The 15,933-nt window shown below is 36.9% G+C and overlaps 2 protein-coding genes across 2 annotated transcripts; both read left to right on the top strand.

Annotated features, from left to right (window-relative positions):
• Nucleotides 1-276: 276 nt before the first annotated feature.
• On the top strand, nucleotides 277-4,078 carry LOC111017421 (PII, uridylyltransferase (DUF2921)). The gene is made up of 2 exons (XM_022293173.2): nucleotides 277-435; nucleotides 517-4,078. The coding sequence occupies exon 2, from the start codon at nucleotides 592-594 to the stop codon at nucleotides 3,829-3,831; it is 3,240 nt and encodes a 1,079-aa protein (XP_022148865.1). The 5' UTR covers nucleotides 277-435; nucleotides 517-591; the 3' UTR covers nucleotides 3,832-4,078.
• Nucleotides 4,079-7,017: 2,939 nt separating this feature from the next.
• On the top strand, nucleotides 7,018-14,529 carry LOC111022021 (pleiotropic drug resistance protein 1). Its single transcript, XM_022299178.2, has 26 exons — nucleotides 7,018-7,104; nucleotides 7,192-7,270; nucleotides 7,363-7,630; nucleotides 8,074-8,194; nucleotides 8,286-8,374; nucleotides 8,468-8,552; nucleotides 8,635-8,794; nucleotides 9,016-9,092; nucleotides 9,187-9,240; nucleotides 9,367-9,457; nucleotides 9,738-10,039; nucleotides 10,120-10,401; nucleotides 10,483-10,799; nucleotides 10,981-11,141; nucleotides 11,234-11,337; nucleotides 11,432-11,588; nucleotides 11,669-11,764; nucleotides 11,849-12,000; nucleotides 12,080-12,412; nucleotides 12,533-12,823; nucleotides 12,951-13,034; nucleotides 13,119-13,252; nucleotides 13,331-13,558; nucleotides 13,653-13,824; nucleotides 13,917-14,171; nucleotides 14,249-14,529. Exons 3-26 carry the CDS (start codon nucleotides 7,380-7,382, stop codon nucleotides 14,504-14,506), a joined length of 4,254 nt encoding a protein of 1,417 aa, XP_022154870.1. The 5' UTR covers nucleotides 7,018-7,104; nucleotides 7,192-7,270; nucleotides 7,363-7,379; the 3' UTR covers nucleotides 14,507-14,529.
• Nucleotides 14,530-15,933: the final 1,404 nt, after the last annotated feature.

Genomic DNA, 15,933 nt, shown 5'->3' with positions numbered 1-15,933 from the left:
ATGACTATCTACTTCAGAAATTAATTTCTATATGTTTTTTGGTATCAAAGGTTGTTTGGTCAGGTGGCTGTCTCGTGAAATTAGTTGGAGTTTACCTAAGGGTAGCGGAATACTCACCGATTAAAGAAAGAAATGTGGATATAAATTTAATATCCTCTATTAACATAAGCCAATAATTTGAAAGGTAGTGTCCTGCACGCGCTATGCAGAGCGGTGGAAAAAAGGAAAAGACAATAGCTCACAACCACCCGTCAGAACAACTAGAAAATTTAGAGTAGACTTCGTCTCCAAGATCCAAACTTTAGTCAAGCCCATCTCTCTCTTTTGCAGACTTTGATTGTTTACTCCATCATTCTTCATTTTTTCCCTTTTTTTTTTTATTGCAGATTAAGTTTTCCTTTGAGAACACAGACAGGGATCACCACAGACACTAAGGTTAGTAATCCTTAATCTTAATCTCCTCGAGTTTTCCATGGTCGTCTTTCACTGAGAACTGCAACATTTTCCAACTTGTAGCTGAGAATCTTTGATGGGGCATCTGGGTTTCTTCCTGATGAACATTAGTATCTAAAGACTGTAGGAATTGGAGCCATGAGAAATCTTGTCTCTCTGTTTTTCTTTATTTTGGGGCTGCAACTATATGGAGATTTGAGCTTCTCATTTGCTCAATCAGAATCCCTAGGGTTTGGGGTCATTGAAGCTGAATCTAGAGATGAGTCCACCAACGAAACTCCGAGTTACAATTATGAAAGATTTGATGAGGTGGAGAAGAAGTGCAAATTTGTTCTGTCTTCTGCTTCTGAGTTGAGCTCTGATACTTCTAGGTTTCTTAGAATGAAGGAACAGCTCCAATTTGTGAATGGAGATTGGAGGCAAGATGAGGGAAAGTATCCACTAATGCCTTTTAATAATGGAAGTTATGTGTTTTCAAAAAGGAGGTACTATATGGATCATGTAAATGGCTCTGCAAGTGTTGAGACCAGCCCTTTGAAATTGATTTCCTTTTGGGTTATGGACATCGATCCTGCCCATCAAACTAAGAAGTCTGTTAGTGTTAGTGGGTTATTGTCAATGGGCATAACTTTGGATGGTACTTTTGAGCAATGGTCCTCTGAACATCCTCGCTTTCAGTTTTGGCCTGGCCGTTCCGAGCTCTCGTTGCCTTTTCAAGGAATCTATACCGAATCCAAGAAGAATGGTGGGGAAAGAGTGCTGTGTTTGTTGGGTTCTGGGTTGTTACCTTCCCGGGATCAGGAGTCTGATGACCCGTGGAGTTGGGCCAAGGATTCGAATGTGAATCGTCACCAAATGCCACTTCTCCAAGACGATCAAATTCTACTTGTTCTGCGGTTTCCAATGAAATTTACGTTGACAAGTCGGGTAATTCAAGGTGAATTGAGAAGTTTGAACCCCAAGTCGAACCTGAAGTACTTCGACAACATTCACATTTTGTCTCAACTGGGAGGTGTGCACTACGACTTTGTATCCGAGAAATCTGTAAAAAAAGCTTGTGCTCCATACCCTTACAATGATAGCTTGATGAAGAAAAATATTAGTATGTATAGAGGTTCTTCTTTTTGCAGGGTCTTGCAAGAAATGACCAGAGAACAAGCTTTCACAGTCCTCCCAAACTGGAGATGCAACTCTACAGATGTTTTTTGTCGGAAATTGGGTCCATTTGTATCAGATAAAGAGATCAATAGAACAGATGGAAGTTTTAAGAATGTCAAGATTTATATGCAGGATGTGACATGTAAGATACAGGGCTCTAACAAAAACGACATTTCTGCTAGTGTTTCAGCTGTTTTCAGGGCCGTTTCGCCATCGGAGAATCTCTATTCCGCATGGAGAAGATCTGCGCTTAATAACATGACAATGGTGTCTGAGGGAATGTGGAAGTCTTCCAGTGGGCAACTTTGTATGGTTGGTTGTCTTGGACTTGTTAATGGTGAGAAGATCTCCTGTGACTCTAGGATTTGCCTGTATATACCTATCTCGTTTACCCTAAAACAACGGAGTATTCTTGTCGGTTCTATTTCGAGCATTAATGATAAGCCAACATACTTCCCTTTGTCATTTGAAAAGTTATTTCAGCCTATGGAGTTGTGGAGTCATTTCAGTGACTCCCATCCATTTTACAGCTATACAAAAATTGCATTAGCTGGTGCTGTGCTTGAGAGAAACGAGGCTTTCAGTTTTGGATCCGTCATAAAGAAGTCATTGCTGCGTTATCCGAAACTGGAAGACACAGAATCATATGAATTCAGCGAGTCTCTTCTCTCAGAGGATCTCACCCTTCATGTCCCTGCACTTCTCAATCCAGCAGCTGGTTCTCGAACTTCCAGAATTGATGTTCAATTGGATATCATCTCTGTTGGTTCCTTTTTTGGTCGATATTGGTCGGGGCTAAACGGATCTATCTCGGATGTGGAAACTCCTTATCATTCTAGGCCTGAATACACTGAAAAGCAGCTTCTCTTGAATGTATCTGCACAACTCTCGCTACTCGATCAGATGTATAGCAATTTTTCTGCGCTTTTCTTGGAGGGGATTTATGATCCACATGTTGGACACATGTATCTAGTTGGTTGCAGAGACGTTCGGGCGTCATGGAAAGTTTTGTTCGATAGCATGGATCTCGAAGATGGCTTGGATTGTCAAATTGAGGTGGTTGTCTCCTATCCTCCCACTACAGCTCAGTGGTTAGTCAATCCAACTGCAAAGATTTCGATTTCCAGCCGACGAACGGAGGATGACCCTTTCTACTTCAGCCCCATAAAACTTGAAACAATGCCGACCATGTACAGGAGGCAGCGACAGGATATTCTTTCTCGTAAGAGCGTAGAGGGTATGCTCCGAATATTGACACTCTCGCTGGCAATTGCTTGCATCTCGAGCCAAATACTTTATATAAACCGTAATCTGGAGTCTGTTCCATACACATCTCTCATTATGCTGGGAGTTCAATCCCTTGGTTATACTCTCCCACTTGTCACAGGTGCAGAAGCTGTCTTCAAGCGGCGAGGAGGTCCCGAATCTTACAATGACAACTCGTATGATCTTGAAGATAACCTTTGGTTTCTTGTGATCGATTACATAGTGAAGCTTCTAATAGTGATCTCACTGCTATTGACTTTAAGGCTTTTCCAGAAGGTTTGGAAATCTCGGATCAGGTTACTTCGACAAGCTCCTCTCGAACCGCACCGCGTTCCCAGTGATAAATGGGTGCTTATTGCTACCTTGTTTATACATCTCATCGGTTACGTGGCCGTTCTCATTGTTCGTGCTTCAAGGACAGCCGAAATCCGGGTAGTGAGTGACATGGTACCTAGCGTAAGTCCAAGTTCCCACATGATGCAGGGATGGAAAAGAGACCTACAAGAGTATGTGGGACTTGTTCAAGATTTCTTCTTACTTCCTCAAATCATTGGGAACTTGTTATGGCAAATTGATTGCAGACCTCTCAGGAAGTTCTATTTCATTGGAATCACACTGGTCAGACTTCTCCCACACTTCTATGATTTCATAAGAGCTCCCACTGTAAATCCTTACTTTGTTCAAGAGTATGACTTTGTGAACCCAAGCATGGACTTCTACTCTAGATTTGGGGATGTTTTCATCCCTTTGATTGCATTTATCCTCGCGGTTGTCGTCTACATTCAGCAGCGATGGAACTACGAGAAGCTCAGCCAGGCTCTCGTCGTCGGACGGGTTAGGCTTCTTCCAAGTGCTTCCAGAATTTATCAGAGGTTGCCTTCCAAGTCATATGAAGCAGAAGCTGAACTTGCTTCTGCTGAAAATGGCAACACCAAACGTGAAGATGTAGATTGACGCTGAACCGATTTACGATCCTTGTCGACATCAAAGTTGTTTTTAACAGGCAATGAAATCAGAGTTCGTTGCTGTAATTTTTCCCCTTTTTTTAGAGTAAAAATGGTGTTGTTTACTACACAATTTCCACCTGTTTACTGTACGTGGATGTTTTTGTACCAAATAAAACACTCAGAAGCCTCATTTGAGGATCTCTGAAGTAAGGTATTAAATAGATCTCATGAGGATTAGTCTTTTGTTTTTGCAAGATGTTACTGACTCAAATGATCACAGTTGCAGACTAAAAATATATAGTTAAATTACAAATTAGGTTTCTATTAGTTTCAATTTCGTCTCTTTGATTTGATTGAATCTCACACATCATCCTTAAACCATTTTGTACACACCCGAAATTCTGCTCACTTTTTCTTCTTTTTCAGTTAAACTTAAACCATTGTCTAACACAGCCGGCCAGCCATCTAGAAAGCCTAATCTTATCATGTATTGGGTTTGTAACAAAGTCTCACATGGTCATAGTATATAAGAGAGGACAATTATTTTCATTGGTATGAGACATTTTGGATGAAACAAAATTCATAGTCGTGAGGGTTATGCCAAAAGCGAACAATAACATACCATTGTGGAGATGGTGTACGAAGGGTACTGTTGCCCTTAACAAGGTGGTATAAGAGCTTTTAATAGGATAACGACAAATATGATTTGTGAGATAAATTGAACATTTTAAAATCACATAGTCCAAATTGAAACTAAAACTAAATTATAGGAATCAAATTGAAAGCTTAGGGTTAAATCTTGCTAAATTTGTAATTTAACCAAACACAGACAAAAAATCTTAATTAAAGCATTGGTGTAATGGCTTATGCTTTGGCCAGTAGCATTCAGAATATTTGCATTTTTGGCTGTTTCTGGCTTAAAACTTAAAATAGTGTCATATTACTCTGGAAATAGCAATTTTAAGTCAAGAGGGTATGCATTTTTTATTGTCAAATTGCTGCTTCACTGCTTCACTAATGGCTTGAAAGCAAGTGGTGGAACATGTGTAGGGTCTGCTCTAACTTCTATATGGGTCATGTCTTTTATTTCAAAACGAGGTATCAAATTCAACATGCACACTTGCCCAATAAGCACAGGAAAACTGGGTCATGCCCTATAATTGTAGGGCATCTCTCCATAAAGGACTGCTATATTTCAACAGCAAAACGGATAATACGCTTCAATTCAATGCATTCGTTAGCGTATTGATCCACCTACTATCAAAGACGGCGGTCTTGAAAAAATTCCTAAAAATTTTTATCTTTGACAGTTGAACCAACTCTCGCTTCTTACTTTATTTGTATGATTTTACCATTGGGTAAATTTTTGATCGGACATACTTGAAAACTTGTCAAATCCATTTTTGGATCACTTTTTCTGGTATGGGCCAGACTTAGCCTCTTATTTTGAACTTGGTTGGTTTTCAAGTGAAAAGTTAACCATTTCTTCTAGAACAAAATATATAGTTAAAAAGGAAAGGACTTACTGACCTTGAACTAGCTTTGTTTGGTTTTCATTTATTAGTAAATTGATTGTTGATATGTGAATAGTGAAAATTAATGTCCATAAAGCTTCAACACTTCTTAAATGCCTATAAAACTTTTTTGGACCAATCTTTCCTACTCTTAGTAGAGTTTAGTACAGGTGAGAGTTATATAACGTTTGGTGGGAAAATCAAAGTCATCGAAAATGTTAAACGTTTTCAATTAAATCCCTAATCAATATAATGTGATCGAAATTTTGAATAAAGAAAATGTTAAGAACAATGGTATCCCAAGTATCTCAAAATGGTATAATATTGTTGGCATAACCCTCACGGCTTTGTTTTTGCTTTAACCCAAAAGGCCACATACAAATGAAAATTGTCCCCATCTATATACCATGGATCCTAACCAATGTGGGAATTTGTTTGCATTCCCCTTACAAACCTACACTTTTTAGGATTAAGTAGATGTTTAACATTCCAAGAATGTCAACTCAAAAAAATATTTCTAAGAAAAAAAATTCACTTTACCCTGTACTTTATCTCAATGAGTCCTATTTTTTATATTGGTTAGTGTTAGAGCTACAGCTTATACGCACGTCAACTAACTTCATCGGAACAACTGCATGATCCTAAAATATACATTTGTAAGAAAACACTGGAATTTTATCTCAAGTAGATGACTATAATGAGATTTAAACCCATGCTTCTGGAATCACTTAATCCCTTTCTCCTTACCCAACGAGTTAATTTAGGCTCAAAAATTGAATTAAAAAATTGCTCATGAATAAATCAACGAGTCACACAAAATTCAACTAATAAATTATAGAAACCAAATATCCTCCATCTTCAATTTCCACACAATTAAATAAATGATTGTAGTACTTAAAGGGCAGAGGAAAATTTTTACGTAACGAAGTTATATATTATTATATTTCATCGACCTACATCTTACTTAAAATTTCGTAATAAACAATGAATAGAAGTAGTATGCAAAAATTTCAGTACCACCCTAGGTCTAAAAAATTATCTCTCCTTCAATTAGAATGAAATTGTACAAAGAGAAAACAGCTCAGGCACTGCTTTAATCCCCTACCATCATTACCCTTCGGTTGGGCAAAGTCCCACTAGAATTAATGATACGTAGAAACTTGAACCCAGGGTTTGGCAGGTTGGATTTATGAATGGTGGAGAGATTGACTCCTACAAATAATATATTGAGTATAAAAAATTAGTTTTTGTGTTTTACTACACTGTCACTAATGATTATATAACCTGTCATGTGATGCTAACCTGAGTATAATTCAATTGATATTAAGGTATATATTTTTGACCAAAATGTCGATGTTCGACTCCCTATCTATCTCACAGTATTGTTGTACTAAAAAATGAAAAAATCACCATGTGGCAGCACATTAAATAAATTATGCATATATGTGGTAGTTTAAAGTCAAAATAAGTATATATATGGAAAGTTGTATGGTGAGAGAGATACCAAGAAAAGTTTGCAATATTTATGGACATTGATGCCATTGGAAACTTTTTCAGATAGTACAAATTAAAGAGCATGAGGAAGATGGATAGCTTGTGCTGAGTCTGCCACAACTTTATTGAAGATGAATTAGTTAAGAACCAAAAATAAGGTATAAAGATTGAAGAAGTCATGGATTCATCAAAGATTGATTCTAGATGTCAACAAATATCCATTTGGGTCAGACAGAAAAGTTCCAAAAACTTTAACTTTTGCATTTTTATTGGTTTGTGAACAAAATTTATCATCTACATAGAGAATGTACAGTTCAAATTTAGAGTTTTCAGTTTCCAATGCAACTCTTTTTTTGCAGGGAAAAGAGAAAAGGGTGATCAGTGTATAGAAAGCTCATTTCATGTGACAACATTTCTCTGAGTTTGAGGTTTTTTGGGGTGAGTTTTTCTGGTTTTCATTGCTGTATGCTAAAAAGGAAGGATTTTTCTGAAACCCATCATGGTTTAAGACTTTTTTTTTTCCTTCACAGTTTGGAAGGAGACTACAATGGAGGTATTCTCAAGATCAATGAATGGGGAAAATGATGAAAATGCTCTTAAATGGGCAGCATTGGAGAGGCTTCCCACTAATAGACGCTTAAGAAAAGGTTTATTAACTTCATCTCGTGGTGAAGCCAATGAAGTTGAAGTTGACAAACTAGGTGTTCAAGAAAGGAAGAGTTTGATGGAGAAGTTGGTGGCTGATACTGAAGTAGACAATGAAAAATTCCTGTTGAAGCTGAAGAAACGCCTTGATAGGTAAAAACTTCTCACTTTTAATATTCTTCTTTCTAGATTACGCTCAAACTTTTGGATTTAGTAATGACATAACATGATATCGAAACAAGAGATCGCGTATTTGAACTCCTGTTATTTCTCTACAATTAATATTGGTAATCACTTGTTGGAGTTGTGTTAATTTTCAAGTCTTGTGTTCCCCACAGCTACTTTTTTGGGTTGAGAAGAGAACGAACTTACTTTTAGTAAACACATGGTGAAATGAGTTGAATAAGAACTTTCCTTCTCAAACTTTGAAATGGTAAAGAAAACCATATGTACTTGTTTCTTGTTCCCTTTGAAGAACAAGTTTTTGTCGAAGTTCATCTTCAAGATGCTGAAAAATCCCCATGTTTCCGTTTCACAGTTGAGTAATTTTCTGTGTTTCTTCTTTGTTTTTGGTTGTCATGATGGCTAAAACCCAGAGTTGGAATCGATATTCCCACAATTGAAGTAAGATTTGAGGATCTTAGAGTTGAAGCTGAAGCATATATGGGAAGTAGAGCTTTGCCTACTATCTTCAACTTCTTTGTCAACTTAGCTGAGGTGAGAACAACCAGCTAATTTTAAGTACAGAAAATTCAAAATTTTGTCCAAAAGTTTTTTCATAACGCAACTTGAAATTTTGGCTTTAAAGGGTTTCTTGGCCAATCTTCACATACTTTCCAGTAAAAAGAAGAAACTGACCATCCTTCATGATGCTAGTGGAATCATTAAGCCAAGCAGGCAAGTGCCAATAAAGACCTTCAGCAGACTCATCTCTATTTTTCTCTCTGATTTGCAATGAACTAATGAGCTCTTGGGGGTAAAATTTTGCAGGATGACTCTGCTTTTAGGCCCTCCAGATTCCGGGAAGACGACCCTTTTGTTGGCTCTGGCCGGGAGGCTTGCTTCTGATCTGAAGGTAGTTTTTAGTTCAACTTCTTGTAATCAGCTTATTTGACTAACGATTCATATCGGAAAAAACTAAAGTTTACTTCTAACAGCTCTCTGGGAAGGTGTCTTACAATGGCTACAGCCTGAATGAGTTTGTTCCACAGAGAACTGCTGCCTATGTAAGCCAAAATGATGTCCATATTCCAGAAATGACCGTAAGAGAAATCCTGGCCTTTTCTGCAAGATTTCAAGGGGTCGGATCTCGTCATGGTCTCTCTCTCTCTCTCCCGGAAAAAAGTGTGATATCTGTTAATATAGAACGATGGTTTAGTGGTGGTTTAACATGATATCATAGAAAAAAGTCCCAAGTTCGATATCATTTTCCAAGAGAGAGTTAAAAATATATATAAAAGAAATGCCTTTAAGCTTTTGGATTTAGTAGCAGTTTAACAATAATGACAAATATGATTAAAAGTATCGGTTTTTTGCAGACTTGTTGGCAGAACTGATAAGAAGAGAGAAAGAAGCAAACGTTCTGCCTGACTCAGATATTGATGTGTTCATGAAGGTGTGGCTCAAAGGCCTCTATATATATTCCTTAGCCACACAAAGAGAAGGAAAGGCTCAAACTTTTTCATCCATTTCTTTTGTAAATGTTGCAGGCAGCATCACTAGAAGGCCAGCAGAGAAGCCTGGTCACAGATTATGTTATGAAGGTATAATTATTATTCAAATCTGAGATGAATAGATAAAATATATATTATTTTTCTCAGATAAATATATATTATTTTTGTTTCTTGGACCCTCTTTAATCAGATTTCTTTCTTCCTCCAACAACACAGGTGATGGGACTAGAAAATTGTGCAGACACCAGGGTTGGAGATGAAATGCTCAAAGGCATTTCAGGAGGACAGAGGAAGCGTCTCACCACTGGTAACCAATAAAAATCACTAAACAAGAAACAAGAAAGTTAGATCCTCATTTGATAACAACTTCTTAGCCAATTTTTCTTTTTTTTTCCCTAAAATTTTACTTAGATTTTGAAAACGTTTTTAAAAAGTAGATAAAAAAACACATACGTGGGAATAGTGTTTATAAGCTTAATTTTAAAAAATAGAAAACGAAAAATAAAATGATTATCAAATGGAGCCTTAACAAACGACTTAGAATGATTTGATTCCTAAAATCATAAACTAATCTGTATATTTTATAGGTGAGATAATTTGTGGGCCTGCAAATGTACTGTTCATGGATGACATATCTACAGGCTTAGACAGTTCCACAACCTTTCAAGTTGTGAACTCAATCAAGCACTACATTCACATTCTCAATGGAACTGCTGCCATTTCTCTTCTCCAACCTCCACCAGAAACTTTTGAACTTTTTGATGACATCATTCTCCTGTCTGAAGGCCAAATTGTTTATCAAGGTCCCTGCCACCAAGTCCTTGAATTTTTTCAGTTCATGGGCTTCAAATGCCCTGAAAGGAAAGGAGTGGCAGACTATTTGCAAGAAGTGTGTCCCTCAGTCTTCTTTCTTGATTACATTGTAAAATTGGAAAGGTAATGACTAAAGGGTGAGTGAATTTCTTACAGGTGACTTCAAGGAAAGATCAGAAGCAATATTGGGCAGAGAAGGATAAGCCTTACACATATGTCACAGTGACACAATTTGCAGAAGCATTTAAATCCTTTCACGTCGGAAGGAAACTAAGGGAGGAATTAGCAGTCCCATTTGACAAGAGCAAGTGCCACCCTGCTGTTTTGGCGACAAAAAAGTACGGCATTGGATATAAGCAACTTTGGAAGGCTTGTTTCGATAGAGAAGTCTTGCTTATGAAGCGAAACTCGTTCGTCCACATCTTCAAGCTTGCCCAAGTCGGTAAATGAAGTTGCCTTCATTTGGCCTATCAAAATCTATGTGGTGTCTGACTTCTCTTCTCATATTTCTTCTGCTAGATTTTCCTGATCTCAGTCATTTCGATGTCGGTCTTCTTTCGAACGAAGATGCCCCGAGACTCAATAACTGATGGACAAATTTACATGGGGGCATTGTTTAATGCACTAGTTGTTTGTATGTTCAATGGGATGTCTGAGCTTGCTTTAACAATTGCTAAGCTTCCTGTTTTCTACAAGCAAAGGGATCTACTTTTCTTCCCAGCATGGGCATATGCTGTTCCAGCAGGCATCCTTAAAATCCCTGTCTCCTTTGTGGAAGTTGCACTTTGGGTTTTTGTCTCTTATTATGGAACTGGCTACGACCCAAATGTCAAAAGGTTGGAAGTTTTTAACAACTCCTTACTTCACTAAGTTCTGTCTCTAAGTTCATTTTTTTGTGTCAAGAGTAGTTGCTAATACAATGTCATTAAAGTATTGATAAAAGATTAAATTACCGTAATGCATTAACTTAAACTTTAGAGTTGAGTGATAATTTAACAAAATGTAACTGTTTTCCAGGCTTTTCAAACAATACCTTGCACTTGTTGTTGCTAACCAAATGGCTTCGGCGTTGTTTCGATTGATCGCGGCTCTTGCTAGAAGCTTAGTTGTTGCAAGCACATTTGGTTCATTTGTTCTGTTGATTCTCTATGGAAATGATGGTTTTATCCTCTCAAGACGTATGTGATAACTGATATAGCCATGTGTTCTACTGTTGCTTGACATTCTTCATTACAAACATCAGTAACAATTCCTTTTTCGAAATCTATAGATCAAATGAAAAAGTGGTGGAAGTGGGCTTACTGGATATCGCCGATGATGTATGGGCAAAACACGTTGGCAGTGAATGAATTCGGAGGAAAAAGTTGGGATCGAGTAGTTTTCTTGAACTTTAACAACCTTAAAAATGTATGCCTTTTGTCTGATTTTCCCAAATGTTTATCTCAGGATCTTTATTTTTCTTGTCAAGGTTGTCCCTTCTAAAGGTGAAACTCTCGGGGTTTTGATCATGAAGCTTCATGGATTCTTCCCATCTGCTGATTGGTATTGGATTGGAGTTGGTGCAATGATTGGATTCACACTTTTATTTAACTTTTGCTATGCCTTGGCTCTAACTTATCTCAACCGTGAGTAACTTGTCATTCTCTGCCCCATTTCAAAACTTTGAAGAACAAATTCTTATACATCTGCATTTCTTGTTATGCAGCTTTGAACAAGCGCCAGGCCGCTAAACCGCGAGAATCACAGAGCGATGAGAGAGAGTTTGAGATCAGAAACACCCCAAATTGTGAAAATCCTAAAGGTTTTATGTTTCCCTAACATGATTTCAGTCTCTTTGTAGTGATTTTTTCTTCCTAAAAGGCACTCATTTGTAGTTTATAAACAGCTAATGCAAGTGAAAGTATGAGAGTTGCCTCCCAACCATGTAGTCAACCAACGGACAAGGCAACTTGTAATAAGAGAAGAGAAGTCGTTCTTCCATTTCAACCGTATGTACTCACTTTCGATGAGATCGTATACTCGGTCGATATGCCGGAGGTTATTAATCATCAAAACTACTTGTTAAGGCTTTGAACTAAGACTATTTCAGAGCTGATTTCTGGTTATGAACGTGTAGGAAATGAAGAACCAGGGTATCATAGAGGATAAACTAGTGCTTTTGAAGGGTGTGAGTGGTGCTTTTAAGCCGGGCGTTCTCACAGCCTTGATGGGCGTAAGCGGAGCGGGGAAAACGACTATGATGGATGTGCTAGCTGGGAGGAAAACTGGTGGATATATTGAGGGAAACATCAAAGTTTCAGGGTACACGAAAAAGCAAGAAACTTTTACTCGAATTTCTGGTTATTGTGAACAAAATGACATCCATTCTCCTCATGTTACTGTCTACGAGTCTCTGCTCTACTCGGCATGGCTACGTCTCGGCTCCGATGTCAGCAAAGAAACAAGAAAGGTTGATGTATTTTACAAACATTGTACCAAGTAGAAATTATCAAGAATAGTCCATTGAACAAAAAGGAAGTACCTCTGCCCAAAACAATCGTGCATACTCAGTTGTTCTAATCTTTTGTAGATGTTTGTAGAAGAAATCATGGAGCTGGTTGAACTTGACACATTGAGGCAAGCAATAGTTGGATTGCCTGGTATAAATGGTCTCTCAACCGAGCAGTGCAAAAGGTTGACAATAGCCGTTGAGCTGGTGGCGAACCCGTCCATAATATTCCTCGACGAGCCAACTTCAGGACTAGATGCAAGAGCTGCTGCAATTGTGATGCGGACAGTTAGGAACACCGTTGATACGGGACGAACGGTTGTGTGCACAATCCACCAACCGAGCGTCGATATATTTGAAGCCTTTGACGAGGTAATTTTACCAATAATTATGAAGACCACACATTCTTCTTGCTTTTGATATCCCCGGCTTTACATTTTGCTAAGATTTAGTGTGATTTGAAGTATCTGATCTGATATCACTTAATATGAGGCTGCAGCTATTGCTCTTGAAACAAGGAGGAGAGGCAATATATGTTGGACCACTTGGTCATCAATCTAGCCATTTGATCAAGTATTTGGAGGTAAAAAGAGGTTCCTACAAAACGAAACATCGGTAATATCATTTGTTTTCACGAGATATATATAAAGTTTGCACATTGATTCAGGGGATCGAGGGGACGAGTAAGATAAAAGATGGTCAAAACCCGGCGACTTGGATGTTAGAAGTAACCTCCTCAACTCATGCAATGGCTTTAGGGGTTGATTTTGCTGATCTATTCAAAAATTCTGAGCTCTATAGGTTGGTGCATTGTGAACTTAAAGTAAAAAACAGTTCACAATCATTTTCAACTATACTTACAATCATCTCATGTTTCAGGAGAAACAAGGAACTAATCAAAGAACTGAGTGAACCTCCCCCTGCCTCTAGTGATATCCATTTTAAGACCAAATACTCACAACCTTCTTTCAACCAATACTTGGCTTGCTTATGGAAGCAACATTTGTCATATTGGCGTAATCCATCATATGTTGCGACCAAGTTTCTGTTCACTCTCGGGGCATCATTGATACTCGGGACAATGTTTTGGAACCTTGGCTCCAAGAGGTAACTAACTTACCAAAATGCTCTTCCTCCGAGATTAATTTGCCTATTTTTTCTCTGCTGTCAATATAAAGCATTGACATAAGATGAACTTCAGATCAACATACATAGACCTGTTGAACTCGATCGGTTCGATGTACACGGCTTCGCTGTTCCTCGGTATACAAAATGCTGGAGGCATTCAACCAGTAGTTTCAATTGAGCGAACCGTCTACTACAGAGAAAGAGCTGCAGGATTGTATTCCGCCTTGCCATATGCGTTAGCTCAGGTTTAAGAAAATCGTCATATATTAAGCACAACCAATGACATTAATGCACATTTTTGTTCTAAAGTTGTCATTTTTCCTTCAATGTGTCACAGGTTACAATTGAGCTGCCATATGTTTTTTCACAGTCAGTGATGTATTGCATCATAGTATATGCAATGATGGGATATGAATGGTGTTTTGCCAAGGTTCTCTGGTTTTTCTTCTTCATGTTCTTCACTTTCCTCTACTTTACCTACTATGGCATCATGGTCATCGCTGCCACGCCAAGTTACCACGTCGCTTTGATAATTTCGACCGCGTTTTACGGGATGTGGAACCTCTTTTGCGGCTTTATCGTCCCGAGAACTGTAAGTACTTTAATTTGTCCAAGAAATTGTTGTTACATTACACCCAAATTCTCATTGAAATCATCATGGCTATACAGCGGATTCCTGTGTGGTGGAGATGGTTCTATTGGACTTGTCCATTGTCATGGACATTGTATGGACTAATTGCTTCACAGTTTGGAGATATGGAGGAGAAGCTGGATACAGGGGAAACAATTAAGGCGTTTATAAAAGAATTCTTTGGTTTTAGACATGATTTTCTTGGAGTTGTTGCAGCTGTTATTGTTGTTCTTGCTGTTTTCTTTGCACTCACATTTGCCATTTGTATTAACATCTTCAATTTCCAAAAGAGATAAAAAAATGAGGTTTTTCTTTTTCATGTCGACAAGAGATTTTTATTTTATGAGATTAAAAATTGATAATAGTACAAGATACATGGAGAAACCATTATATAAAAAAGAAACCCAATGTTTAGCCATTAAAGAAAATTTAATTGGTCCTAAATCATATTAACTAGTTAAGATATACGTCTTTGACAAAAAAATATTACCTAATTAAGACATATGTCTTCGATAAAAAAAATAGAAAGCTGAAATCTCCACTTGCTTTCATATATCGTTAATTTCGTTTAGCCATTAATCTTTAGAAATAAAAGAAATATAGTGGTTTTATTTGTCCACTTAAATTAGGTAACTGCGTGACAATATGATAGAACTTTTATAGAAGAAAAATGAAAAAGAAAAAAGACATAGTAATGATGAAAGCAGATAATTAATTATTACTAATAATGTAATGTCCAAGTCTCCATCGGCCAATCAACCACTGACAAGCTGATTTGGTAGTTAAATGAGTACGAATTGGTAATTTTATTTTATTTTTTAATTACAAGAAGATCTGATTAATGGTTTGCTGACTTGTCCCTCTCAAATCAGATATCAAGAATAATGTCACTGTATACTCCTAGACTACTAGAAATACAATAGGCATTTATTATTTATATATAAATTTATGGAGCTCAAGATAAGCTTTATATCAAAGAAAAAAAAATAATTATGATTTTAACTATGTCAAAATCATTTTTGCTATTGTCAAAATGACTTCTCTTTTCATTTCACGTTTGATAAATAAAAAATTTAATAAAAAATTTTGCTTTTTATCTAGGCATGGTTAGGTGCGTACATTTGTAATGAGTAAAGATGGTCTACTTTTTTGATATTCAAAATAATGTTATTATTAGACTTCACTTTTGGCATTTTAGACGGCTCTAAAATCCAATTAATTGATTGATTTATTATTATATCTTTTACTTTGATTACCTAATTACGTTGTTTTGTTCTTTAAATAAATATTTGTCCTTGAGGAGGACCACTTTGAAAGGAGTATTAGTTTCTAAATTCATTTCATCGTATAATTTATAAATAAATTTCAAATAATCAAGAACACAAATCACAATTGTGGTCCTTAATGAGGACCACAAATTGAATTAATTTCATCTAATTTATATATAATGCAATTGTCAGCTCACATGGAAGAACATTAATCATATATATATATATTATTTTTTTAAATAATATATATATTATTGTTTGTCAAATAAAAAATATATTTACCAACATGAACATGGTTTAACGTTAACTAGTATTTACTTGTTCCTAGGTTTGAAGTTTAAACCCTCGTACCAACTCCAATTTGTTGTACTAAAAAAATACATATATTTGACAAAAAAAAATTGTGAGTCTGAGTCTTATATACATATATATACACACACATATACATACATATA

This window comes from Momordica charantia (assembly GCF_013281855.1).
Source record: "Momordica charantia cultivar OHB3-1 chromosome 9 unlocalized genomic scaffold, Mcharantia_2.0 BLBB01000009.1, whole genome shotgun sequence".
Lineage (NCBI taxonomy): Eukaryota > Viridiplantae > Streptophyta > Magnoliopsida > Cucurbitales > Cucurbitaceae > Momordica > Momordica charantia.
Note: the sequence above shows the minus strand (reverse complement) of the source record. Positions and strands in the feature narration are given on the sequence as shown.

Bases quoted from the DNA above. Each gene is read 5' to 3' on its own strand.
- LOC111022021 (XM_022299178.2), top strand. From the start codon at position 7,380: ATGGAGGTATTCTCAAGATCAATGAATGGGGAAAATGATGAAAATGCT. The intron at 10,800-10,980 runs GTTGGAAGTTTT...ACTGTTTTCCAG, and splicing joins TACGACCCAAATGTCAAAAG to GCTTTTCAAACAATACCTTG. The intron at 12,001-12,079 runs GTTATTAATCAT...ATGAACGTGTAG, and splicing joins ACTCGGTCGATATGCCGGAG to GAAATGAAGAACCAGGGTAT.
- LOC111017421 (XM_022293173.2), top strand. From the start codon at position 592: ATGAGAAATCTTGTCTCTCTGTTTTTCTTTATTTTGGGGCTGCAACTA.